General features: G+C 40.0%; 1 protein-coding gene and 1 non-coding gene across 4 annotated transcripts; both read left to right on the top strand.

Moving 5' to 3' along the window:
- The first annotated feature begins 85 nt into the window (after nt 1–85).
- On the top strand, nt 86–168 carry trnal-cag (transfer RNA leucine (anticodon CAG)). The gene has a single exon. It is a non-coding gene; the product is annotated as a tRNA-Leu (tRNA).
- rp1l1a (rp1 like 1a) lies at nt 162–27,600 on the top strand. 3 transcript variants are annotated; one of them, XM_043682344.2, is made up of 4 exons: nt 162–490; nt 8,353–9,001; nt 14,459–14,627; nt 18,186–27,600. In XM_043682344.2, the coding sequence occupies exons 2-4, from the start codon at nt 8,366–8,368 to the stop codon at nt 24,074–24,076; spliced, it is 6,696 nt and encodes a 2,231-aa protein (XP_043538279.2). In that variant the 5' UTR covers nt 162–490; nt 8,353–8,365; the 3' UTR covers nt 24,077–27,600. The 3 variants fall into 3 exon arrangements, with proteins under 3 accessions (XP_043538279.2, XP_043538270.2, XP_043538287.2); XM_043682335.2 differs by lacking the exon at nt 162–490 and adding an exon at nt 4,331–4,561; XM_043682352.2 differs by lacking the exon at nt 162–490 and adding an exon at nt 4,961–5,062.
- The last annotated feature ends 302 nt before the right edge of the window (nt 27,601–27,902 follow it).

Genomic DNA, 27,902 nt, shown 5'->3' with positions numbered 1-27,902 from the left:
GTTACTAAGAGACGGTTTTGCTAACACTACATTCACACTCTCGCGAGAGCTCTTATAGGGACAGATTCACGAGTATTCCGTGTAAGTCAGGATGGCCGAGCGGTCTAAGGCGCTGCGTTCAGGTCGCAGTCTCCTCTGGAGGCGTGGGTTCGAATCCCACTCCTGACATGTTTTCATCTTCTTCATAGCGGTTACGTATGAATGAATTCATAGAAAATGAAACGTGTTATTTTATTTTGCAATTTCATTCCCATTAGGGTCATACTGTTTTCCGACGACTATGACAGAACTATGTGATTATTCTTCTCCCAATGCAAGGAGCAAGAGTTTTCCCGGAATAACAATGTGGACATTTTGCTGTTCATTTCGGGTTATCCTGAATTTAGAAAAGATGACGAGTTCCAAGTAAAGTATTTTCAGTACACCGCCTTCTTTCGAAGTTAATGAAGCACAGAAATATGAACTCGGAGAAAGAGGATGGCGACAGCCGGTACACTAAAGATTATTCTTAATTAGATTATTACTCTCAATCCTATTAGTTTGCGATTTTCTCCCGTATTACTTTTGCAGTGAATGCGAGACGATAGAGATTAGACAATTATTTGTTTATTTAAACTATTTTACTGCACTCGAAATATGTAAGCAATGATATTTGCATGTACATTAAAAGTACAATGTTTATTTTTTATATTTAATGAATGGGAAAAACATCTGTACGTTAAGAAACCAAAGCAGAAGTTGCTGGAAAAGCTCAGCAGGTCTGGCAGCATCTGTGCAGAGAAATCAGAGTTAACCTTTCGGGTCCGGTGACCTTTCCTCGGATTGTTCTGAGGAACCCTTTGAGGAAGGGTCACCGGACTCAAAAGATTAACTCTGATTTCTCTGCACAGATGCTGCCAGACTTGCTGAACTTTTCCAGAAACTTCTGTTTTTATTGGTTTGTATGTTTAAAGAGTTAGTGAACTGTAAAACCTTTACACTCAGTAAAAAAAACTGCTGGAAATAAAAACCAAACAGAAATTGCTGGAAAAACTCAGCAGGTCTGGCAGTATCTGTGGTGAAAAAGCGGAGTTAACGTTTCGAACCCAGTGACTGTTCTCAGTGAAGGATCACTGGGCCCAAAACATTAACTTCACTTTCACTGCCAGACCTGCTGAGGTTTTTTTTCCAGCAATTCCTGTCTTTGCTATGAAAACCATTTTGAGAAGAATAAAATTTATCACAAATTATTGAGATATTCAGATGTCACAACAGTAAGATGAAATTCAAACCATGATAGTCAGCTAGATATCCGTACAGTTGAAATTGTTTCAATCCATGGTAACTCAGAGCTATGTGACTAGTGGAGCAGTTGGTGTATAGGAAGAGGAATCGTTCAACCCAGCCAACTTGCCAACATTCAGCATGACTGATCTGTATCAACTCCATTCAACTAGATTCACACATTTAGCCTGGACTAACCAAACAAAATGCTGCTATCATTCAACACCTGGATAAGACCAAACGTGGAGTACTTTGAGCAGATCTTACTTAGAAAAGATATATTGGCCTTGAAGGAAGTACAATGTAGGTTTATACAATGTAGGTTCAATGAAGTACAATGAACTTCAGGCATTAGGTTTTGAGGATAAATTATTTATATTTAGGCCTTTTTTTCTCAACAATTTAGAAGGTGATCATCAAGATTTAGAGGGTTTTTTTTATAAGGTGAGGCTGATTAATCTGGGACCTCTCACTGGATCATAGGTAGTTGAGGTTTATAAAATTATGAGGAGTATAGATTAGGTGAATAGCAAAGGTCTTTTCCCTATGCTACGGGAGTCAAAAACAAAAGGACAAAATTTTAAGGTAAAAGGAAAAAGAGATACCTGGGGGCAATTTTTTCACAGATAGTGGTTCATATTTGAAATGAACTGTCAGAGGAAGTGGTAGATACAAGTACAATTACAACATTTAAATACATTTGGACAGGTACATAAATTGGAAAGGTTTAGAGGGATATGTGCCAAATGGATGCAAATGGGCATAAATTAGTTTGGGAAACTTAGTCAGCATTGATAAGTTGAACCACAAGGGTCTGTTTACATGCTGTATGACTATATGATTATATAGTTATACAAAAATACAGGGACATAATCTGAGAATTAGGGTCAGTCCATTTCACACAGGATGGTGGCTGTTTGGAACTCTGTTCCATAAACAGCAGTTGAAGCTGGATCATTTGTTAATTTTAAATCTGAGGTAGATAACATTTTGTTAAGCAAAGATTTGAGGGATGTGGGCAAAAGGTAGATATATGGAATCATGCCACACATCAGATGTGATTTCATGAAATGAACAGGCTGCAGGGGCTGAATGTCCTACTCTTGTGCCAATGTTTCAAAGTTGATCAGTTTCAGTTTTGAAATTTTCAACTGCCCAAGCTTCAATAGCATTCTGTACAGAAACATTTCAAATTTCCAGTACACTACGTGCAAAGAAGTAATCCTATTATCTGAACTTTCTAGCTCTTCCTAGCATTTTCATCTTTTCCTTGCGTGTCTTTGTGATATAACACTTGAGTCAGTTACTGTATCCACTCCCCCAGTATAATTGAAGCAAATGTTCTTTGACTTCCACCCCATGCTCCCAAATTCTCCCAATCTATATCACCACCTCTAATTTTGATCATTCAGTTCTGACATCCCATGATTGAATGTTTCTAAAACAAAGAACCGCAGATGCTAGAGATCTGAAACCAACAAAAATAGAAATTAATGATCTCCACATTAGGAAACTATTAAGATTGATGCTGACCACTAGTAAATGTAAAACAGTGTGGCAAGGTTACTTAAATATTCTGCACAATTGAATTCACTGCTCCCACCATCCATTCTTTTCCTGCTATCTTCAAACTGTGATACCGTCACGAAATGCTATTTGCCCTTTAGTAACTAACCTCATTCATTCTGCACCAGTGAGTCCATGGCTGGATTTTATGAGCTATTGTATTCAGTCTGCCCCTCACTAACAAGTCAGTTGCAGGCCCATCCACCCAAAAGCTGGTTGCCATTTTATGCTTGAAGCAGACCTGAATAATTCAGAATAGAATTTCCCTTCCCAACCGAAAATAAATTCTGCTTTAGGCAGCTGCTAGCCAATCTGTTTGTATGGCAGGTCTATAGTCCCAGCAGCCAGAATCAAATGCACACTGATGGCTACAGCTGGACTACAGGCATTTCCCAGGAAGAATTGTTGGAGCCTAAATATTAAAGGTAATTCTGAAATTTTGGACAGGCATAACTGGCAGATTCAGCAAGGCGAATAAGGAATTTGGAAGGCCAGCAAGAGAGGGCTAAAGGAGTAGAATGATTTTGTGTGGAAGGGTGGATGGTCTCTGATGGACCCAGGAGATTCTCAAAGCAGGTGTCACCATTTTTTGCTTGACAGCAATCCATAGTCTGCAAGCTGCTGGACTATGCATCTGGCTCCACCTTCCCCTGTAAAATAATGGTGGAGGTGGAATTATTCGCTTAAATAGCCAATGCCCAGAATAGGCCTAAGGACAGGCAATTACCTGACACTGTCAGCACCATAATATGCGAATAGGTCAGGGTAGGTGGGAAAGCCACAGGCTTAATTCTACAGGCCCTCTTCAAATATGCTAAATGGGCAGATAACTTGCTATACCAAAGAAGGTATTGAAGGCCATACTGATTGCTTACCCTATGTTCCAAGCATCTCAGATTTCAAACTTCTAACGATACCCTAGAATTGTCAGGAATAAACATTGACCTAGACGCTACTGTGAGACGTTTGATGGATAAAACATACAGACAAAAGGTTCAACACTATGTGTCTAGTGCTAGAAAGTGTAGATTTAGCATAGTTTCAGTGGTACAGACTCAGTGGGCTAAATGGCCTCTTCTCTACTCTATGATTCTGCATGTCTTTTTTATTGCATTTTTTAAAAAAATTGAAATGAGGAAAAAAAATTGTTTGAAAATCCAAAAGAGAACCGAAACACTTGATGTGGTGATAATTGAAGTGTGTGTGATGAGTCTGGCAATTTCTACATTGCTGAGGTAGAAACAGCAGCCTTTGTTGCCCTAAGAGAATTTTAAGCAGAAAAAATACATATGTGATGACATTGAGGGTCTATGGAAATTTTATAACATTTGAAGGGCCCTCAGAAGCAAAATAGTGAGAGCCTTTGGTCTACAATCTTTGTACATGCTGTAATCTATGGGTTAATTATGTGGAGTACAGACGTCTCAAATAATAATCTTCTTATGCACAAGCTAATCTTCTCCATAAGAATCTACACAGAGAAGAAACTGTTACCAATTCACAAGACTGTATTTATTTCGATGGTTTTTACATTGGATTATAAGAAATATTTTGATATTTAGAAATGCTAAAAAATACTGCAGCGCTGGGAATACAAATGAGTTACAGAATGTAGATATTCATCCAATGCGATGTAGGAGTTAAGCTGGGTTCTAATTCTGATCAGACAGACACACAGAAAAGGACAAGCAATTTAAAATAGGTTGAGAATGGAATTAAATCCATCATAGAGGTAAGTGGGACCTGAATTTAAAGAAATATTTATAAAGTATCATAATACTGTGCAGCAATTCCAAATGTAATCTGTTTTGTTTCTTTATTTTTTAATCAAAGTTAAGACTAATTGCATGGTTTTTACTTCATTTTTTATTTATTGAATAGTAAATCAATTTATCTTCACATATATAAAGTAAAAACACATAAATATTAATGAAAATATAATTTTCTTGCAGTTTCTGTAAACTCAAATTGCATATTAATGCAAATTTTTAAACACTTTATGAATTTTTCCAGAGCTTTTAAAGCTTGTGCTCAGAAATTGGATGGTTTGTAGTTTGATGATTGACATTAGAAGACTGATCAGGTCCTCGTGATTGTCAGTCATGTTGATGAGTATACAGTTGGGTTGGCCTTCACAATGGACTGTGTATTCGGCTCAGCCTGTTCACTGTAGTGCAGTGTCTACATTTTTATTAAAAAGTTGTACAGCTGAGGTATCATGATCCCTTGTGAAGTAAGTTGAACTTCTCTCATATTACTTTGATTTAGAAGTTTTAGTTTACAAGTCAACAGATTACAATGAAAACGTTCCTGGACCTTCTTACTGTTCATTTAATGCATGTAGTTATCATGTGCAAGAAGCAATTTGTCATTAAAGTTAAATAGTAGTGGCTGTAATACTTCGGCGTTGTATGGATGGAAGTATGATTTTCCCTGTAGATGTGTTTTAAAAGAAATTTCAAAATATTTTCAGATAGGTTGTATTGAACAGAGCACTGTATTCATGAAACTAATATCTATTTAAAAAACGATCGCAGTTTACTTCATATTCTACCTTATGATGTTGATATTTAGAGCACATTTTGAAAAATCAATTTCTGTTCTAATTACAAAATGTGACATTAGAATGACAATGTAACCTGGAAACATGAGATTTCGTTAAAAGGTTATAAATATTATTTGAATGCATTAAATAGGCAATTAATATTATTGTGAAAGCCTGTCTTTCCATGTAAACTTAAGCATCTTCCAAGCTAATTTATATTTGATCTTTGAAACTCTTAAGTTGGATTTTCCAGATGTGGCAAAAACCCTGCTGAGTTAGAGATGGGGCAGGCCCTGTGTTCAACAATTCTGGTGAATGCTGAGCACAGCAAGTTGCTGAACATTAGCAGTACTTGCACTGCTGCTGAATTGTCCACCTCAGTAGACAGGCAGGAGGCTGGAAGAACACAGCAAACCAAGCAACATCAGGAGGTGGAGAAGTTGACGTTTCGGATGTAACCCTTCTTCAGGACTGTGTGTGTGTGTGTAGGGGGAGCTGCAGATAAAGGGAGTGGTGGGGGACAGGCTGGTGAAGTGGGGATAGGTGAAGACAGGTAGAGGGTCTGACCTGGTTGGTCAATGGGAGGAATGAATTCAGTTGGTGGCTGGGAGGATTGGAAGGGAAAGATTGTAGATGGGCGAATTCATGAGTTGTGAACTCACAGATACCTAGGATTTACTGCATTTGAACTGAAATACTTTCATATGCAAATACCCTTCCTGACTGCTTTAGTCATGTGACCTCTGCAGTGAGGCACTCAGTTCAGGCAGCCACTTGCAGCCAATTCAAAGAGATGGTATAAATGATACTGTTTTGATATGAGTTTGTCACATGACATTCGAAGGTGCTGACATTGAGTGCTCAAGAACTGTACAGGTTGTACCCTCTCATAAACCAGGATCATTGTTCTCTCCACCAACATTTCTATCCTACAAGTCCATGTTGGTATCATTAATAGCAGTTAATGGGTTTCACCTGTTGATGCTAAATCCAGTCTCCTCCTTGCAGTTCACCTTGAGTATAAATTGTGCATTGATAAAAAAAAGATGGACATTCAGTCAGAGTTGATTTGCTGGATCATATGGGTTATGAAAATTATGAGGGGCATGGATAGGGTAAATAGGCAATGGATATTTAGGCAATGTCTTTTCCCTGGGGTGGGGGAGTCCAGAACTAGAGGGCATAGGTTTAGGGTGAGAGGGGAAAGATATAAAAGAAACCTACGGAGCAACGTTTTCACACAGAGGGTGGTATGTGTATGGAATGAGCTGCCAGAGGAAGTGGTGGAGGCTGGTACAATTGCAACATTTAAAAGGCATTTGGATGGGTATATGAATAGGAAAGGTTTGGAGGGATATGGGCTGGGTGCTGACAGGTGGGACTAGATTGGGTTGGGATAACTGGTTGGCATGGACGAGTTGGACCAAAGGGTCTGTTTCCATGCTGTACATCTCTATGACTCTAAGACTCTATGACTCTACCTGTCTTCATCTATCCCCACTTCACCACCCTGCCCTCGCCTTCTCCTTTATCCGCAGCTCCCCCCACCCCAGTCCTGAAGATGGATTACACCTGAAACATTGAATTCTGCACCTCCTGATGCTGCTTGGCTTGCTGTGTTCTTCCAGCATCTACAGTTTATTTGTCTTTCACCTAGTTTTAAAGTGAGGCAGCTACAATTGTCCACCTTTAAATTGGTGGAATGCTAATCAATTCTGGCTTTAATGTTTCCTGTAATTGGTTGTAGAGACTATTTTCCCATCTCAGCATCCCAAATAATCCTGCAGTTTCCACTGCTGCATCTGTTTCCTAAACGATTATACATAAACTACATTCCAAATCTTGATCACTTTTCTATCCTCAGGATATTGACAATACTGGAAAAACAATTCTTTTATTCATTTCTAGTTGCAGTAAAACCATTCAAGTCTACAACAAGCATATGCAGGACAGAGCAATCAGACTGTAATGGCAAGTTACTCTCCTCATAGAATAATATTGAACCATTGGGCTTTTGTGACATTCCACAGCCTTTATGATCACTAGTCCAATTCTAATTTATTCAGCAGTAAGCAATAGATGAAGATAGTAGTAAATTTGAGTCAGTTGTTCCCTTATATCCATAGAGTTTGAAGAACTTACTGTCACACTCAAATAGATTTTCCCAGGAGCTTCAGAAATCTAGTGTCAGGATTAAATGGAAAAATCAAGCCCATTCTTCCAGGCAATATGAGCAACTCAGCAAACTTTCCAGAGGCAGTTTCTTTATTGGCAGCCTCCACACTTGTTATTCCAGTGCTGCCAGGCCAATCAGAGGGATGTCAGTACTGGAGCCTCAGCAGCCCCACCAGAAGAAATGGACAGTGCTGAGGAAGGTTATAGACCTCAGGTGTACTAAATATTGAAGCAGCTGCCAGAAGTGCAGTTCAAATAAAAGATTATTTCTTTGATGAAGCCAGCCTCAGAGCAGAGGGAAAACATCTTTCCAGGAATCATTTGGGATGGGATCTAGGCCTTCTGTGCACATGACCCTGTCATTCATTATTTTGGCAACAATAACTCCTTCAACCAGTGCCTTGATTGAGCCAGTGGCCTCCCTTCGTAGTGGGAGCTGCATTCCATGGACGCTGCTGTGACTGTCAATTTGCCCCATTCATGACTCAGAAATCTCACTTGGATGCTAGTGATCTTGTTTCCCCACGTAAGTTCCCAGTCGGTGTAAGGGACTTCAAACTGGGCTTTTTTCTGTTTTCTCAGTCCCTCTGCCACCGCTGGGGCAATAAAATTCATCCCTCTGCTTCTAGATTTTAATGGCCAATGAGGCAAATTACTGATGGATTGCTGGTCCAAGCATGAGTCAGCATTGCTGAAGACAAGCAAGGGGAAATTATTGTGGCAAAATCTATAGTCAAGCTGGATTGTACTGAAAATGCATTTCTTTGAATTAAGTTCTAAGATATATAACTCTTTTCCCTCAGGTTTACCTAACAGATGAGGATGAATCAAGTGCCTCTGAGTTATTCTTCTGCTACTTATGCATTCAACTTTGAGCATCCTTTGTCTATAGCAAACAAGGCCACCAACTTAACTGAAATAACTCCAGCAAAGAAAATAACCTTCTACAAAAGTGGTGACCCTCAGCTCACTGGAGTGAAGATGACTGTAAACAAACGGACCTTCAAGACCTTTGATGCTCTCTTAGATGATCTCACCCAGAAGATTTCACTTCCGTTTGCTGTACGAACAGTGACTACCCCTCATGGAGTTCACAACATCAACAGTTTAGAGCAGTTGGAAGATGGAGGCTCATATATCTGTTCTCATAAAAAATATGTCAAACCAATAAATATGGACATAACTGGAAGAAAACCGGCTACGTGGCAGGGCAATAACCCAAGGGGTACCCATCAACATGCCACAAAGGGAGGAAAGCAGGAAGCTGGTGGTGTACATCACACTCAAATGGGGCATAAAAATATAATTCTTATTAAAAATGGGAATGTTGACATTCATTACTCAATTGTTCTCCACAAGAAAAATACACACAATTTCAGAAGTTTTCTTGAAGAAATCTCTGAGCTCATGCAGTACAATGTTAGGAAACTTTATACAATGGATGGAAAAAATGTAAGTACTTGCATAGTCCTGTCAAATGTTAGAATTTACAATTGCAAAACATGTGTTGACCCTGATTACTCACTCAGGATTAAACACAAACTTGAGGGATGGCAATTTGAGGGAAAGCAATTGTGCTGACAAAGATGTTTGGTACATTAGACATTGACTAGGACATTGGGATTTTTGTTTGTATCACCTCTGGATGCCAATTCTAGCTTTTCAAAGTAATGGTTGTGTCAGCTGGAAAAGACCTGACTGAGTGTTAAATTGTCAAACCAGGTGATTTTAGTTTGGAACTATGGATCGATTTTCAGTGTGGATGTGAAATATCATAACAATTTAAGAAATAGAACCAGGAGGAAGCGTTAGTGACTCTTGAGAGTTCTACACCATTAAATAAGATGCAAGCTGAATCTGTACATTAGGTTCACTCTCCTGCTCCATCCTTGTCCTCCTTGATTACCTTAGTGCCCAAAAATGAATCAATATCAGCCTTGAACAAACTTATTGACTGACCATTCACAAATTGCTGGATCAGAGAATTCCTAATATTCACAACTCTTGGAGTGAAGACATCTTTTCACAGTCCTAACTGACCATCCCTTTATCCTGGGACTATATGTTGAGTTCTAAAATCTTCAGTCAAGAGAAGTGACCTCAAAGTGTATGCTCTGATAAACTATGAATTTTGAATGCCTCAAAGAAATTACTTCTCAGTCTTTAAAGTTCCAGAGAATATAACTCTATTCTCCTCAAACACTCTTCATAAGATAACCCTTTCATCCCAGGAATCAGTGTAGTCACATTTTGTTGCATTCCCTGCTCAGATAAAAAGGCAAAAACTACACATAGTTCTTCAGATTGATCTCATCAAAACCCAGCATAATTGCTACAAGACTTCCTCAGCTGTTAATCCCAAAGTGTTAAATCTCAAAGATGTTCATTTACAAATGCTCACCAAACCTTAATGATTTGATTTCCTACATTAAACTTACTCAAATTTAGTAACCACTGTTCTGAATGCTGTTTAAACATTTTACTTCTTGATAGAAGGTCTGCTTGTCCCAATTTACACTAAAGAAGTTTGCGAGCATTTTGACAATATGCCTATGATCTTACTTTGCTTGCTTTTGATCTCAAACACACCCTGAACATTTGTCCTCCTCAAGTGAGTTAGATTAACCTCTCAACAGGGATTTGTATGCTTATGAGCAAGCTGTGTTTTTAATTATTGATTAATTTGCTTACTGACTGTCCAAGCACGATAGGTCTCATCAGTATGATGTATTACATCAATGTTCACCATGTCATATTAATGATGATGGTCTAATAATCACTTATTTCTCAGGAATTGAAGAACTCCATAGGTTTGTCAATTTAAAGAGTAGGTATTACAGAAATCAACTGATTTCAGTATGTGCTGCTTGCAAAATCAAAGCAGGCTAACTACTAGGAAAAGTTGCAATACTGTATGCATGCAGTACCCAGAATCCTTAAAGTTAAAGTCTCTTAAAGGCAAGCTACACAGGCAACAGCTAGAAGAATAGCAGCAGCAGTGCCTCTGGCACCGACAGTGATGGAGATGGGGAGATGGAGTAGAGGCAGTGGAAAGGACAAGTTCTGTGCAATGTCTTTGTAAATCTGGAACTAGGCATTTACATACTCCCTGATGATGAAAGGATGCCATCTGGCAAATCGATAAATTCACCTAAATCTTGGATGGCATGGTCATCAACATCCTCCTATATAGCATTCCACAGGTTTCCTTCATCAAACTCCTATGCTCTGGAACTTGGCTGGCAAAAGAACATTCTTACCCTATGGTGCTGACAGCCATCTCCTCTGTATAGTACAGAAGATACTGGTGTCCTTTTAGTATGTAGATGATTTCATGTGAAGGTATGTCCACTGACATTAACTATTGTGAGGTCACCTGGCCCTTAGGGCATCGCTACCAGGTCCTTTGGCCCAGAATCCTAGAATTGACCTTCCTAATCATCAAATCCTGCTCCCTTCCAAGGTTGATCCTTTGGAACCTCCTTCAGAACCAGGTAATTTCACCGCCTTTTCACCTATAACACTTCAGTATCACATGCATCACTCTCGAACTCCTTTCCTGTCCTACTATTCAATTTTCTGTGTTCTAAGTTGCACCAATTTTTCCCTTTGGCCTGCTTTTAATGGTTCTCAAATAATGTTACTTGGAAGCCTTGCTGAAGGCAGAGGAAATTGTCAGGATTAAAAGAAACAAAGTAATACAGGATCCACTTGGCCAGATGCTAGAATCATATGGATGAGGTGGTTGCACCAAGTTTGTTTGTTGCCCAATTTGATCAAAGTGAGTGTAGGCCAATTGCAGAATGCTATCTCCATACCCAAAAGCTAGGTTAAACCAATTCGTCAATCTGTGAGCATTAACCTATGTGGTACTTTTCAAATGCCTTCTCAAATCCAAAAATAATACATCTCCTATTCCCTCTTATCTAGCATGCTATCAACACCCACAAAAAGCTTTAAGAAATAATGTGAGGAGCTTACTGAAAGATAAGTGTATTGACTGGAGAAACATAGAAAAATCATACATTAATCTTTAAAAGCAACCAAAAAACATTTGGACCAGGTGAAAAATTATTGATCTTAGATGGCGTATATCTGAAAATTTTCAGATATATTTTTCACAAAGTGCAACTTACCACAAAGTTTCTGAATGACAAGGAAGCTGTGGGGAATCTAACAAAATGATGAAGGGCACAATTACAAAATTTGAAGTTGACTCAAAACCTTTCAGCATCTTTAAAGGAGCGCTTTTGACGGCATCATGAAGACATAGATAAGTGGTAGAGTAAGTGAACGCAAGCCAGATGAAATTGATTGCACAGAATTGTGAACATTTTGGAAAAAAGTACAAAGAGAGGCAACAAAACATAATTCTAAAGGCAGTGCAGAAACACGAGATCTGAGTATATTTTCACAAATCAGTGTGATAGGGCATATTGGGAAAGTGGTTCATAAGGTATATGATAAGCGAAGAGTCCTGGTATTTACAAAGTCAAAGAGTACAAAAGCCAAAGCAATTACAGTGTAACTTTATAAAACACTAGATTGAGGCTACCCAGAGTATTGTGTCCAGTTCTGTGCATCACAGTGATGGTGTAACGTAAAGGCATTAGAAAGGATTTCAGAGCATAGTTCCAGAGATAAGGGACTTGAGTTATGAGGAAATTAGCTGAGGCTGCTTTTCTTAGGGACAAGAAGGTTGAGAGGAGGTTTGATAAGAATATTAAAAATTAGGAGAATCAGGACAGAATAAGTAAAGAATAACTGTTCCCATTGGCAAGATGTAATAAATTAGAGGACATCAATTTAAGGTAACTGCAAAATAAACAATGGTGATAAAATGAAAATCTTTTGATGCAATGAATGGATGGGATCTGGAATGCACTGCCTGAGAGTGTGGTGAGCACAGATTTAATTGTGTCTTTGTAAAGGTTATTTGATAATGGTCTGAAGAGAAATACACTTGCAGGACTAGAGGGAAACGTTGGGAGAGTGTGAAGCAGCTGAGCTGCTCTTACAGAAAGCAGGCATAGACCCAGTGGGTTAATGATTTCCTTCTGTGCTGTAATAATTCAATGATTCTACAAGACCTTTCGTAACTTTCAAATCTTGGTTAGATTTTGCTTTAGAGCTGGAAATGTGTTGCTGGAAAAGCGCAGTAGGTCAGGCAGCATCCAGGGAACAGGAGAATCGACGTTTCGGGCATAAGCCCTTCTTCAGGAATGGGAGGTCTGTTGCTGGAGGCTTCGGATTTGTTGTAGGTACTGGTTGTCCTGGTTGGGTCCAAGTTTTGTTGGTCGGAACGTAGTCCGGAGTCCGTGCGGGATAAGTCGGTTCCGTAGGCAGGTGCTGAGGAAGGAGATGTGGCTGTGGTAGCGAGTCTGTTTGAGAATGTGGCTGAAGAGCTTCTGTGCAGAGGAGATGACCTGGGGGGTGCAGTGAGAGAGGGACTCACTGAAATCTTTGTAGAGGGAGGAAGAGAGCTTCTTCAAGGAAGGCATCCTTGTAAGAGGATTCGGAGTAGGTTGAAATCTTTGAGGAGAAAGTGAGGTCTGCAGATGCTAGAGATCAGAGCTGGAAATGTGTTGCTGGAAAAGCACAGCAGGTCAGGCAGCATCCAGGGAACAGGAGAATCGACGTTTCGGGCATAAGCCCTTCTTTAGCCACTCCTACTCCACTGGACATACAATCAGTATCACAGGCTTCTCTTCATGAACATAGTTATCCTACTATGGAATCATCCTGTTGAATCAGGGCCAAATTTTCAGTGTCTTTTCTGCCTTTCCAAATGTCTTTAGAATTATTAGCAACTTTTACAATTGTTCCAAACTGTTTCAATTTCACTTTTCTTCAATTTTTTGCTGCCTAGGTGTCACACAAATATTCAGTGAATTGCATTCTATTGTCATTTATGTATTTTATAGAAAGTACTGTTCTGAAATGCTATGATTGTCTTGCAGTGTTCCATGTAATGAATGGATAGCCTTATCTTGGTGAATACGATATTCTGAACAATCTAATTTTTACATTTTTTTTAGTTTATTACAGATATAGAATAATCAAGTTAAAACATTATGCATTGTAATAAAATCATGGTCTGAGATAGGGTTAATGCTGCACCGTGTGTGAATTCAAATACTCATCCAGTGACTTCCAGCAGCTACCCTGTTAATCAGCCTTATGGGAAAAGCAAATAAATCCAGGCAGATAGGAAATGTAGCAATGCTGTGCCACCAGTTAATCAAAATACTGAATTTAAGACCCATGCACAGCTCCCACCCTCTCTCCAGTAATAGCATATCCCTCCCTCTCCCTCGGTTATTCATAAGTCTTGCCAGAAATTACACTCTGAAAGGGCAAGTACTTCTATCCATTATATTCAGGAGCAACACCTCACAGACTGAACAGTCGAAGATTCCATTGCTGCAGCAAAGCAAGGTCATTATTCCTGGAGGGATTTATCACATTTTGAAGCATTTCCTTGTAAAGAAACATTACAGTCATCCCTTTCTTTCAGGGTTTGGAATTTTCTTTGTTGAGTGACAGGATATCACCCTGATTTTCATCACTTTCAAGAGAAGCATACCTCTGTTTCATCCCCACACCTTATTGTCATCCCCAAGGATGGCAGAACCACTCTGCATAATCAAATTACACCATCCCTGGGATTGCAGATAGGTTCCCTGGCAGACTAAACACATGGACACAAAACCTGCACTCTGCCCACTTGAAAGTTTCCCATGGAATTTCAGTCATTGCTGTGTCCACCAGTCTTTTTTCCATTTTCCTTGATTTTTACCAAGAAGACGAAAGATACCTGTCAACGAAAAATAAAATGACCAAACTCTCGACACATTTTATAATGGAAACTATTTCCTAATCTGAAAAAAGATCATTGATTTTTTACAGGTTGACACCCTGCAGGCTCTTTTTCATTGCCCTGGTGTTCTGGTGTGTGTTGGTCATGAAGCACTCAAACCAATTGTGTATGAAAAATTCAGAAGACTTTCTGAAAAGCTGCCTGACTTATCAAGACGATCTCATATTGATAACCAATCCATTGATATGAAAACAAATGGTTAGTAATTTTCTTTCATTTATTTTACTAAAATATAAAAATTTAATGTAGCTGTGATCAGAACCAAAACTATGAATGATAGGATGTTCAATTAACCCACATGACTTTAATTCAGAGGTTGTTAAATGAAAAGCTCCAACTGTAAAAGTTTGGCAAGCTTCGTCTTTTTGCAGACGATTTTAAGTTTCGAATTTCCTTTAATTTTACTTCAACAAACTCCATGCATGTGGAAAATTTGCAAAAGGAAACTACCTTGAAAGCTGGACTGCTGCAAATTGGAAAACTGGGGGAAGTTGGCTATTCTTAAAGGCCATTGTGAAAATTAACTGTGAGTTGCTTATAATTGGACTGCTAAATGAAGGAGACAGCACAGTTTGTGGTATCATGTAGTAAAGTGAGTAGAATGAAGGGTGATCCTCCGAGGTTTTAATTCATACCCACACTGAGTGAAAGGAAGGCCTAACCTATGGGAGGCCTAGTAGCATGTGAAGTGCAAACAAGACAAGATAATTGATAAAATTGCTTATATTGTGTAACACATTATGTTTAAAAGAATTAAGCATGTCAATGCTTAATTTTACCTCCCCCCCCCCCCCTCAAGTAATTTTACTTGATTCGTAAACTGCAAATCTATTTACATTGAAAATACAACACAGAAACAGTAATAAAAATAAGAAATATTGGAAATGCTCAGTAGGTTAGGCAGCATCAGTTGAGAGAGGAACAAGATTATCACCTTAAGGTCAAAGAACTTTCATAAAATTCCATGAACCAGAAATGTGGTCTAACTGGTCTTCAAAACAAGAGGTTATCCTAATCACATATAGCTGCACTGCTCTTCTATCCTTTCCCTACAAACTAACCTTGAAATTTGTTCTTAAATATTGCCATAGAGCTGAATGTTCCCGGCCCTTTGGTAACAGGCTAACCATTTAATAGTCATGTACACAAAGAGGCATTGTAACTGTAGCTGAAAATGTGTTGCTGGAAAAGCGCAGCAGGTCAGGCAGCATCCAAGGAGCAGGAGAATCGACGTTTCGGGCATGAGTCCTTCTTCAGAAATGAGGAAACTGTGCCAAGCAGGCTAAGATAAAAGGTAGGGAGGAGGGACTTGGGGGAGGGGCGTTGGAAGGAGGGTGATAGGCCGGAGTGGGGGTGGGGGCAGAGAGGTCAGGAAGAAGATTGCAGGTTAGGAAGGTGGTGCTGAGTTCGAGGGTTGGGACTAAGACAAGGTGGGGGGAGGGGAAATGAGGAAACTGGAGAAATCTGAGTTCATCCCTTGTGGTTGGAGGGTTCCTAGGTGGAAGATGAGGCGCTCTTCCTCCAGCCATCATGTTGCTATGGTCTGGCGATGGAGGAGTCCAAGGACCTGCATGTCCTTGGTGGAATGGGAGGGGGAGTTGAAATGTTGAGCCACGGGGTGGTTGGGTTGGTTGGTCCGGGTGTCCAGAGGTGTTCTCTGAAACGTTCCACAAGTAGGCGGCCTGTCTCCCAAATATAGAGGAGGTCACATCGGGTGCAGCGGATGCAGTAAATGATGTGTGTGGAGGTGCAGGAGAATTTGTGGCAGATATGGAAGGATCCCTTGGGGCCTTGGAGGGAAGTAAGGGGGGAGGTGTGGGCGCAAGGTTTGCATTTCTTGCGGTTGCACAGGAAGGTGCCGGGAGTGGAGGTTGGGTTGGTGGGGGGTGTGGACCTGACAAGGGAGTCACAGAGGGAGTGGTCTTTTCAGAACGCTGATAGGGGAGGGGAGGGAAATATATCCCTGGTGGTGGGGTCCGTTTGGAGGTGGCGGAAATGACGATGGATGATACGATGTACATGGAGGTTGGTGGGGTGGTAGGTGAGGTTCTGTCCTGGTGGCAATTGGAGTTACGGGGCTCCAGGGCGGAGCTGCGGGAAGTGGAGGAGATGCGATGGAGAGCATTGCTGATCACGTCTGGGGGGAGATTGTGGTCTTTGAAGTTGGCACCTGACCTTTATTGTTTTGGAAGTCTTTGTTGTGCTGAAGGTCTAATTTGATGGGAGTAACGTACACAGATGGTATCTGGGCATGTGCAGAAATTCCTGAAATTAAAGTCAAATCAGTTATTTGACATTATGATAAAACCGGTCCTACTCTTCCCAGCAAGGGGTGCTTTATCAGCCACCAGAGAAGGTTAAAAACTTATGGGATCCAGAATTAACTTGGCAAGTTAGATCAAAAATTGCCTTAGTAATAGGAGACATGGGGTGGTGGGAGAAGGATTTGTATGACTTGAACCCAATGTGCTGTGGTGTAACAAAGATATCAGTGCTGGGTACCTTATTGTTTGTGATGTTCAGTAATGATATAAGTGAGAATGGTAGCCGGGGTTGGGGGAATGGTGGGTGAGTGATGGTGGTGGTGGTGTAGAGGTATGGCGATACATTTATGGAAGACACAAAGTTTGGCGGGATGATTGAAATTGAGAAGCAAGTTATTAGGTTACAAGAGGATGTAAATAGATTAGTCAGATGGTCAGAACAGTTGGCAAATGGAATTTAAACTCTGTTAAATGTGAGGTAATGCAATTTGGAAGAACAATCAAGACAAGGGAATAATCCATTTAGGACAAGACACTAGGAAGCTCACAGGAGAGGAATCTTGGGGTGCTTTCTCAAAGTTCTTGAAGGCAGTAGGACCAGTTAGTACAGTAGTTAAGAAGAGATACAGGACTTTATCAGTTTTGACTTGGATTATAAGAGCAAAGAGGTTTTGTTGGAGCTGATTAAATTTTGTTTAGGCCACGGCTGAAGTACTGTGAGCAGTCTGGTCATCACATAACAGGAAGGATGTGCTTGCACTGGAGGGGTTGCAGGGGATGCATTTCAGTTATGAAGGGAGGCTGGATAAACCTTGGTTACTTTAGCAGAGAAGGTTAAGGGGTCCTGATAGAGGTGTATAAGATTATGAGGGGCATGGACAAAATGAATAGAAAGCAGCTGTTCCCCTTAGTTGAAGGCTCAATAACAAGGGAGCACAATTTTAAAGTGAAAAGCAATATGTTTAAAGGGGATTTGACAAAATATTTTTCACCCACAGGGTGGTGGGGATCTGGAATGCACTGCCTGGAAGGGTAATTGAAGCTGAAAACCTCACAATCTTTAAAATGTACTTGGATGATCATTCAAGGCTATGGGCCCAGTGTGGAAACTGGGACAATAGTCAATCATACTTTATTTGGATCAATGGATCAAAGTGTCTCTTCTGTACGTATGGTTCTATGAAGAGCAAACAGTGCCATTAGGGCTTTTCTATAGCACTGGTAACAGCAGTGCTATATAAAATTTCATGACCCCTATCTGCTATGTTGTCCTTGCTTAACTTTATAATATACTTACAATTATTATGTCATATAAAATTTAGATATTATGAAAGTTAATTATGGTTTTTTCTAAAACTAAACATACTTTCTCTCCTTATTTTCTTTTTCTCTTCCTTTGCTACATTAAATTTTGCTTGGTAAACCTATTTCCTCTATGGTACTCCTGGAATTATTCGATTGTTCCGCTGAAATATCATTCCATATTTTATAGTTAATTTTGGATTAGAAGCCAAGAAAAGTGTAATACATCCCAGATCACCTTCCAGATCATCCAGACATTCATTATCACCAGATAAATCCTGTACTAATGGCTTGCCATCAAGCAACAGTGGTCATGCTTCAGTTGTAAACTCGCTGCCGCACAAAAAGGGAGAACTTAATGATTCCATGATAGATGATGACATTGAGAAAAAAGTACGTGTGAACAAGGATGGAAGTCTTTCAGTGGAAATGAAGGTTCGTTTTCGTTTGCTCAATCGTGAGACACTTCAGTGGTCAACACAGATCAGGAGGTCCAGTTTAAGACGGAAAAGTAGTAATGAACTTTTATGTGCCACAGAACAGGTTGAGGAAATAAATGCTAACAATGATTTTGATGAATCATTTCATCCAAGCAATACTGATGATTTTTATGCTTCAAAGCGCAATGGAGCTGAACCTGAAGAAAGTCATTGTGAGAACTGTTGCAAATGTGGTCAGGGGTATGATATTTGGAAAAATCCTATGTATGATAGTCAAATTAGAGAAGAAAACTTGATAAAAAGCACAGCCACACATTCTTCTTTGTCAAGTTCATCACCTTACCATGAAATTATCTATCAGAGTAAATCAACTGAAAGCATACAGACAATATCTAGTGAGGAATATTCAAAACACCTTTTACAGCAGGTCAAAAATGAATTGAAGACAATGGAAAATGGAAACAGAGGAGTAGAATATTGTTCTGTTAGTCACTGCAGTAGCCAAACTGGTAGCTGCACATTTGATTCTAAAACTGAAGGATATTGCAAAGGTAGAACATCTATTTCCAGAAATCATAGTGCCAGCAGCCATCGTGTTTCATCATGTTTTTCTACAAACATTAGTCACCAAAACTCTCACGATGGACCAATTTCTTGTATTTCACCAAACAGTTCCACAGTTTCTGCAAAAAGGAAGGTTGCAGTCAAAAACATTGACGTATCAGAAAATGTTGATCCAGCAACATCATGCACCAACTCAGAGGAGGCTTCAATTGATTTAGAAGAAGTTGATAGTAGAGCAGCAGCTGATAGGAATGAAAATAATGTGTCTGAAGCATTTCATTGCTTAAAATGCAACAAAAATACTGAAGGTCAGGATAATACAGAAGGAAGAGATCAGAATGTATCTTCAAGATGTTCAAAACATTCCGTTGATGACTGTAAAGAATCAACTACATTGAACCATTTATGTTCAAACATTGCATTAAATTGCTCTAGTGAATTCAATGGGAAAGTAAAGACCATGAGGAATGCTGGATATGCTGAAGGAGTCAAAGTTGTGTCCAATGGCTCTCTCCACAATGACAAAAATACAAATGGAGAAATATGTAAAGACAATAAGTCAGATAATGATATTTCATTATATGCAGGCAAATCCAAAACTGACTTGAATATATCAGAAAGACAGTCTTTTTCTGAAATCCAGGGTACTAGTCATAAGCTTCATATCCAAAATAATGGCACGCATGGAATATCAGTTAGTAACACAAATTACTCATCTTCCAAAAGGAGCAATGAGTATTCAAAAAATATGAATACAGATGAAGCTCACTCAAATTCTGTTCTCTCCTGGTCATCAACATCCTCAACAGGGCAGAAGAAGTCACCATCACTCACTTCAGATAAAGACAGCAATGCATCATGTTCAGAAAACTTGAGTGAATTGAATGAAGTGAAACCAAAATATCAGCCAACTGTTTCCACTCACTCCAAACAATCGTCATTGAGCAACCATGCAGAAATTATTCAGACAGACACAATTAACAAAAATAAAATATCATCAAACTCTGATTCATTAAATCCCTGCAGTTCTAGCAGTACAAGTTGGAGTAAAAGGGCCAAATCAGAAAATGAGTGCAGGCCTTCTACATCTGTCTCTAATAATTCTATTCCAGATTTAGAACCTGGTGTAGAAGGAAAAACAAACAATGAGGAGAAAATAACAATTTTATATTCCTCAGGTTTTTCAGAAGTTTTACAACTGGAAACCAACACAAAAATGGAGCATGAGAGATGTGAAACAGCCTGCAGCAATCCATCTATTCTTTCTAAAGCATCTAGAGAAAATACTGCAGCTGAAAATCAAAAACAAAATCATATTGAAAATGAACTGCATCAAACTGATATTTCAAAATTATCAAAGGTAACAGAGGTAGAATGTTTCTCTTGTAAAGTAGATGATGTTAAAATAACTGAAACAACTTCAGTCATAGAAAGTGCTTCTGTTGAGAACATGCCTCTGTCATTTGCACAAAGGGGAAATGTTTGTGGTAAAACTACCAAACAAATATTATTGGATCCTGCACTCAAGACTAAAAGCAGTACAACTATTGATAAAGTTTCAAGTCAAAAACCTCCTTCATCTGGGCTAACAACCTCAACATCCAATCCAAGCGAAAAAAGCACCGCTAATAAATCTCACAAAGTAAATAGTGACAGTGACAGAAACAGTGCAGAAGTGAATAGTAATGGAAAATGTAAGGATGAAAATAATAAAAAAAAGAATAAGAATAAAAATTCCACACGTCCTACTGCACTCAGCTATGAAAAGCATGGTCTTATACCCACCGTACTCCCAAATGCATCATTTGAAGATATTGTTCATGAATGGCTGAAAAAAATTCCATCTGAAAAGATGCTCATGAAATATGACAACACAGAGGAATTCCAAGAAAAGTGTGAAAAATCTGCAATAGAAGTGATACCAGAAGAGCCAAAAAGTGACACAGAGGCTATAACAATATTAGAAGAGAAACCATATGGACTTGAAACAACTGTAAATGATCAGAAATCAAAAGAGAAAAATGATCAGAAATCAAAAGAGATAAATGATTTGACAATGGTATGGTTGGAAAATATGGCAAGTCAAGTATCAGAAGGTAAAAGTTCCAGTCAAGAGATGGTCAAAGAGCTGGATATTTTGCAGTCAAAGCCAATGAGCTTTTCCTGTTCTGTACCAGACACGAGCAATCAGCTGCATGAGAACATTTTGCTATACAACATGCATTCCCCCGTTGAGACTATAAAAGTTCTTCTTTCTTCTAGACAGAGAATAAAATTGGAGAGATCAAGCAGTCTGCCAAGTTTAAACCGTACATTTGAAAGAAATCTAAGCCATTCAGCAAAGTCCCTGTTGAGATGCCTTGCCAGTTTGCAATTTTTTGACAAAGAATCCTCAAATCATAAAAACAAAATAAATGATACAAACAATTCTGCACAAAAAGAACTTCTAAGTATCCTAAAGCCACTCTGGTTTACTGATATCATGAAAGAATGTGAGGGAAAATTTTCACAAACTGCAGAAAAACATGCCAAAACATTTAAAGGACATACTTCAGCAGATGATAATATCACCCCACTGTCTTCCTCTGGAGTGGATATCAATAGTGGATCTGGGGGTTCGGGAGATGGTAGCATGGGTGGGGCAATAGATGTCTCTCAAATAATAGAGAAAAAGAAATGTGACTTGTATTTAAATGCCCACACTAACAAGAAAAACGATGTAACAAATCAAAATCAACTTTCTTTAATGAAAAACTCAGTTGATGAAACTTCTGAGATATGTAATAAGCAGAATGATAAAACTAAAGAATACTCAATATCATCTGTAGATTCAACAAAGACTAATGCTTCCTGTAAGAAACCAAAGTTAAGAAAATCCAGGAATGCAAAGACCAAGTCAGAGGATAATAATAACATTGAAGAAAGATCCCTTTCAAGAAACTCAAGACTATCACATTCAGATTTTGCACCATCCAGTCCAGTCACTCCAGACATAGCTTGTCGTGTTCAGTGGAACAGTGGGGAACAAAGTGATAATGGTGAGGACTTGGATGAAAATATATGCAACAACAGTAGACAAAGCCCAGAGGATACAAATCAAGACACCAAGAAACAACCTGCTTCACCCATAGAAGGAATGGAACCATCCGCTGGAGCCAGCTGTGACTTGGAAAAAAATGTTCATCTGACTAAGGCACAAGACCATAATGAGAATGTGGATGAAGATACCTCTGAGGAAGAGCAACATGTTCATGAAAAGATAATAGAAAAATGTGAGAATGCTGGAATAATAAAGTCATCACAACAAATAATACATCACCATTGTGGAACACAAGCTGTCATAGACCAAGAACCTGAACCGACACAAAGGAAATCATTTAATCCTGATCCAGCCTGGTTGCAGAAACTGCTGAAAAAAATGGAGAAGCAGTTTATTACAGATTATATGGATGCAATGAATGAATTTAAAATTAAATGGAATTTAGAAGTAGACGATAGACTAGATCAGATGATTGAAGAGCTAAGAGAAGATGTTAGCAAGAGAATCCGAGGAAGCATTGAAAGAGAACTAAGGAAGGTCCAATGTAGAGCTGGACAAATCAAGCCATCACCTCCAAATGAACCACGTAGATGTGAATCATCTGAACAAACAGAACAAAGATATAAGCGACTAAAGGCTATGCATAAAATGCAAATGTTTTCTCCACAGTCTAAGGAAGCAGAGCAACAATGTAGCACAAAAGATATTTCATCTTTAATAAGTGATGAGGTGTTGACTTTTGGTGAAATGTTAGGTGACAATACTGATGCAGATGAACAATTTAACATTGATAAATTCTGTCCTTGTGATTCCTGTTCCGAGAAAAATAAGGCTGCAAAATGTGCAACAAATCCAATGCATACAAGTATTCCTGTTATTAAATACTTTGACCTGAGAGAGATCCTTAGGATAAAAATGAATAAGCAAGTAAAGGAACATATCACTGACACAGATTGGTCTGAGCAATTATTGGATAGGGAACTTAGTAAGCATGATTGTGCTGAGAGTGAATCCATGCAACATGTTCAAAACAAAACAGAACATGCAATTCAACATGTTGAACCAATGCCCATGAATCAAGAAAATGTGGTTTTGAATAATGAATGTCAAAATCACAATTTAGATACAACTTTGGATCAAGCTGAGGAGAAAGTGCGAAGTGGTAATCATGTAGTTGGTTTGAAATTGAAAGAAAATGATCAGAGGAGCAAACAAATAGATAAATGCACAAGTGATATTGAATGTAAAAGTGAAGGAGGTGGAGACTCATTAAATATAGTATCAGGAGGCGTTCTGGAATGCAGTGAAGATCAAGTAAGTGATGTTTATAAATATGAAAATGAACACAAAAATGACAAAGAAAACTCTGAATTTATTGTGTATGAAACCGATTACACAGAATACAATAATGAAATAGCTAGTACTGCAACTGTACAAAGTGGGGAACAGGAAGTTGAAAATAATATGTCAAGCAACAATTCAGAGCCTGAGGTGAAAAATAACAGATTAGAAGAATCACATTCTATTGACAGTCAACACGAGTACAAGATGTCAGAAACTGATATAAAAGACATTGTGGAGAATTTGGATAATGATGTCTCAGAAAGTTCTGATGAGTTTGTAAAATCTAATGTTATTAAAAACCCAAATGAAAGGGTATTAGTTATCATGAATTCAAAAGTACCTCTGGAACAGAGTGATTCCTTAGCTGTTATTAATTGCCCACAGCATTCTGGCACTGGAGTACCAGAAGATTCTGTAAAGGAGGACAACGTTAGTGATAATATTCTGGCTTACACTAAGGAAGCTACAAGTAGCAGCTCAAACAGTCCAGGAAACAAATCCTCTCATCAAATGTACCTAGAAAGTTCATCAGATGAAGATAGAAAAAGTATTTGCACAAGTCCGGAAGCATCTGAAGATGAGAAAGATTCAGGCAACACTTCAGATCTGGTTGCAGATCAAAATGCTTGTCTGAGAAACAGCTCAAAGAAGCTTGTTAACAATGAGTTCAATGACGATGATTTAGATTTTTAAGTATTCGAAACACAACTGACAGTGATTTTATTCAGAATGCTTTTGTTATTTAAAAATTGTTATTTTAACGATTTAAAAATTGCTTTTAGCAGTTAGTAAAATATGTATTTGTACTATTAGGAAAATCCAGTAAATAGATCTTCAGATTTTATGTAATTTAATCAGTGACTCAAGGACCTTGAGCGCAATGCAGGTGTGAATGAAGACTCCAATCCTGTTCAACTATTGAAAGGAAGCAACCAATGAAATTGCAAAAATACCTGATTACAATGTTGAAAGGAAGTCAACATGGACTGATTGAGCCAAATAGAGCTTTATGCTGTTCTGAAGATGGGTCACTAGACCAGAAATGTTAACTTGAATATTTTCTCTCCACAGATACTGATTGACTTGTTGAGTTTCTCCAGCAATTTCTGTTTATATTCTATGCTGTGTATTACATTTAATTGTATGCAATAAATGAATTAGGCTGTGGCATTTCCAAACACATTGAGTTGAACGTTCCCAAGTCTTTCGAGGTGGGATTGCTAGAAAATTATGAAAATAAAAGTTTTAGGCCAGTTTGCCAACGAGGTCACTGGCCTGGCCAATTTTCCCAGAACAGCTGAATCTGTGCTGGTATTAAGTGATTAATTGACTGACCTTTTTTATTTGCTTGTGGGATGTGGGCATCACTGACTGACCAGCATATATTGCCTGTCCCAGTCGCCCTTGAGAAGGTGATGATGAGCTGCCTTCTTGAACAGCTGCAATCCACCTGCTGTGCGTTGACATGCAATGCCATTAGGGAGGTAATTCCAGGATTTTGACCCAGCAACAGTGAAAGAGCGGTGATATATTTCCAATTCAGGATGATGAGTGGCTTAGAGGGGAACGTAAAGGTGGTGGTGTTTTCATGTATCTGCTGCCCTTGACCTTTCAGATGGAAGTGGTTGTGGGTTGGAAGGTGCTGTCTGAGGATCTTTGGTGAATTTCTGCAGCACATCATGTAGACAGTACAAACTGCTGCTACTGAGCATTGGTGGTGGAAGGAGTATTAATTAAGTAGGCTGCTTTGTCCTGAATGGTGTCAAGCGTCTTGAGTGTTGTTGGAGCTGCATCCATCTAGACAAGTGGAGAGTATTCCATCACACTCCTGACTTGTGCCTTGTAGATGGTGGACAGACTTTGGGAAGCAAGAAGTGAGTTACTTGCCACAGTATTCCGAGCCTCTGACCTGCTCTTGTAGCCATTGTGTTTCTGTGGCTCGAACAGTTGAGTTTCTGGTCAATGGTAACCCCCAAGATGTTGATAATGGGGGATTCAGTGATGGTAAGACCATTGAATGTCAAGAGGTAGTAGTTAGAATGTCTCTTATTGGTGATGGTCATAATCTAGCATTTATGTGGTTCGAATGTTACTTGTCAGCCCAAGCCTGGATATTGTTCAGATCTTGTTGCATTTGAACATGGACTGCTTCAGTATCTGAGGAGTTGTATATAGTGCTGAACATTGTGCAATCATCAGTCAACAATCCCACTTCTGACCTTGTGATGGAGGAACAGTCATTGATGAAGCAGCTGAAGATGATTTTGTAGAGACATTACTCTGAAAAGCTCCAAAAGTCTCTGCTTTATGAGACCTCCAAAAGTCTCATAAAGCAGAGATCAAGACCATGTTCCTATCTGCCAGGTATAATTCCAATTAGTGGAGAGTTTGCCTCCAGGTACACATTGATTCCAATTTTGCTCAGGCTTCTTGATGCCACACTCAAGAATGATCAATTATGATCCTATTCAAAAGCAGAGTATGCTCAAAGGGCTGAACAGCCCACTCCTGTTTCTATTTCTCAAGGTCTTATGGTCTTTATATATTTCTTATAAAAGTGCATCCAAGTCATACTGAGCATCAACATTTCAAAGTTTCAAGCCTTATAAAAATATTCTAATTTTCTATTCTCACTCACAGAGAAAAATATTCCCTATATTATCATCCATTTGCTGTCTTCTTACCCAAGTTATCTACATCCCTTGGTCACCTGTTTGTATTCTCCTCACAGCTTACATTTCCACTTAGTTTTGTATTGTCAGCAACCTTGGATGCATTGCCCTAGAGGTCTTTGTCTAAGTGATTAATATGGACTATAAATAGCTGAGATGCCTGGATTGGTCCTTGTTATGTTCCACTAGTCACAGCCTGCTGAGTTGAAAATGCCCTCTTTCTCCCCACTCTCTGCTTCCTGTTGATTAACTATACTGCCGCCGGGACATTAACCGCCTCAACCTGTCGACCCCCCTCCCCCACTCCAACCTCTCACCCTCACAACGCGCAGCCCTCCAATCCCTCTGCTCCAATCCTGACCTCACCATCAAGCCAGCGGACAAAGGGGGCGCAGTGGTAGTCTGGCGCACTGACCTCTACATCGCTGAAGCCAAACGCCAACTCGAGGACACCTCTTCCTACCGCCCCCTTGACCATGACCCCACCCCCCATCACCAAACCATCATCTCCCAGACCATACACAACCTCATCACCTCAGGAGATCTCCCACCCACAGCTTCCAACCTCATAGTCCGGGAACCCCGCACTGCCCGGTTCTACCTCCTTCCCAAGATCCACAAGCCTGACCACCCTGGCCGACCCATTGTCTCAGCATGCTCCTGCCCCACTGAACTCATCTCTACCTACCTCGACACTGTCCTATCCCCCCTAGTCCAGGAACTCCCCACATACGTTCGAGACACCACCCACGCCCTCCACCTCCTCCAAGACTTCCGTTTCCCCGGCCCCCAATGCCTCATCTTCACCATGGATATCCAATCCCTCTACACCTCCATCCGCCAAGACCAGGGCCTCCAAGCCCTCCGTTATTTCCTCTCCAGACGTTCCCAACAGTACCCCTCCACCGACACTCTCATTCGTTTGGCCGAACTGGTCCTCACCCTTAACAATTTCTCCTTTGAATCCTCCCACTTCCTCCAGACCAAAGGGGTAGCCATGGGCACACGTATGGGCCCCAGCTATGCCTGTCTCTTTGTTGGCTACGTAGAGCAGTTGATCTTCCGTAATTACACCGGCACCACTCCCCACCTCTTCCTCCGCTACATTGATGACTGCATTTGCGCCACCTCGTGCTCCCGCGAGGAGGTTGAGCAATTCATCAACTTCACCAACACATTCCACCCTGACCTTAAATTTACCTGGACCATCTCTGACACCTCCCTCCCCTTCCTGGACCTCTCCATCTCCATCAGTGACGACCGACTTGACACTGACATTTTCTACAAACCCACCGACTCCCACAGCTACCCGGATTACAACTCTTCCCACCCTACCTCTTGCAAAAATGCCATCCCGTATTCCCAATTCCTCTGCCTCCGCCGTATCTGCTCCCAGGAGGAGCGGTTCCACCATAGAACACACCAGATGGCCTCCTTCTTTAGAGACCGCAATTTCCCTTCCCACGTGGTTAAAGATGCCCTCCAACGCATCTCATCCACATCCCGCACCTCCGCCCTCAGACCCAACCCCTCCAACCGCAACAAGGACAGAACGCCCCTGGTGCTCACCTTCCACCCTACCAACCTTCGCATAAACCAAATCATCCGCCGACATTTCCGCCACCTCCAAACAGACCCCACCACCAGGGATATATTTCCCTCCCCACCCCTCTCCGCCTTCCGCAAAGACCGTTCCCTCCGTGACTACCTGGTCAGGTCCACGCTCCCCTACGACCCACCCTCCCATCCTGGCACTTTCCCCTGCCACCGCAGGAACTGTAAAACCTGTGCCCACACCTCCTCCCTCACCTCCATCCAAGGCCCTAAAGGAGCCTTCCACATCCATC

This window comes from Chiloscyllium plagiosum, unplaced genomic scaffold (assembly GCF_037043375.1).
Source record: "Chiloscyllium plagiosum isolate Xiang-an unplaced genomic scaffold, Cpla_swu_hap1 HiC_scaffold_3, whole genome shotgun sequence".
NCBI classification, from domain to species: Eukaryota; Metazoa; Chordata; class Chondrichthyes; order Orectolobiformes; family Hemiscylliidae; genus Chiloscyllium; species Chiloscyllium plagiosum.
This window is presented reverse-complemented; position numbering and strand designations above follow the sequence as displayed.

What these genes read in the sequence shown, in the direction of transcription:
- rp1l1a (XM_043682344.2), top strand. Translation starts at nt 8,366, where the DNA reads ATGAGGATGAATCAAGTGCCTCTGAGTTATTCTTCTGCTACTTATGCA. An exon ending in ATACAATGGATGGAAAAAAT is followed by an intron (nt 9,002 to 14,458) that starts GTAAGTACTTGC and finishes GATTTTTTACAG; the next exon opens with GTTGACACCCTGCAGGCTCT. An exon ending in CATTGATATGAAAACAAATG is followed by an intron (nt 14,628 to 18,185) that starts GTTAGTAATTTT and finishes CATATTTTATAG; the next exon opens with TTAATTTTGGATTAGAAGCC.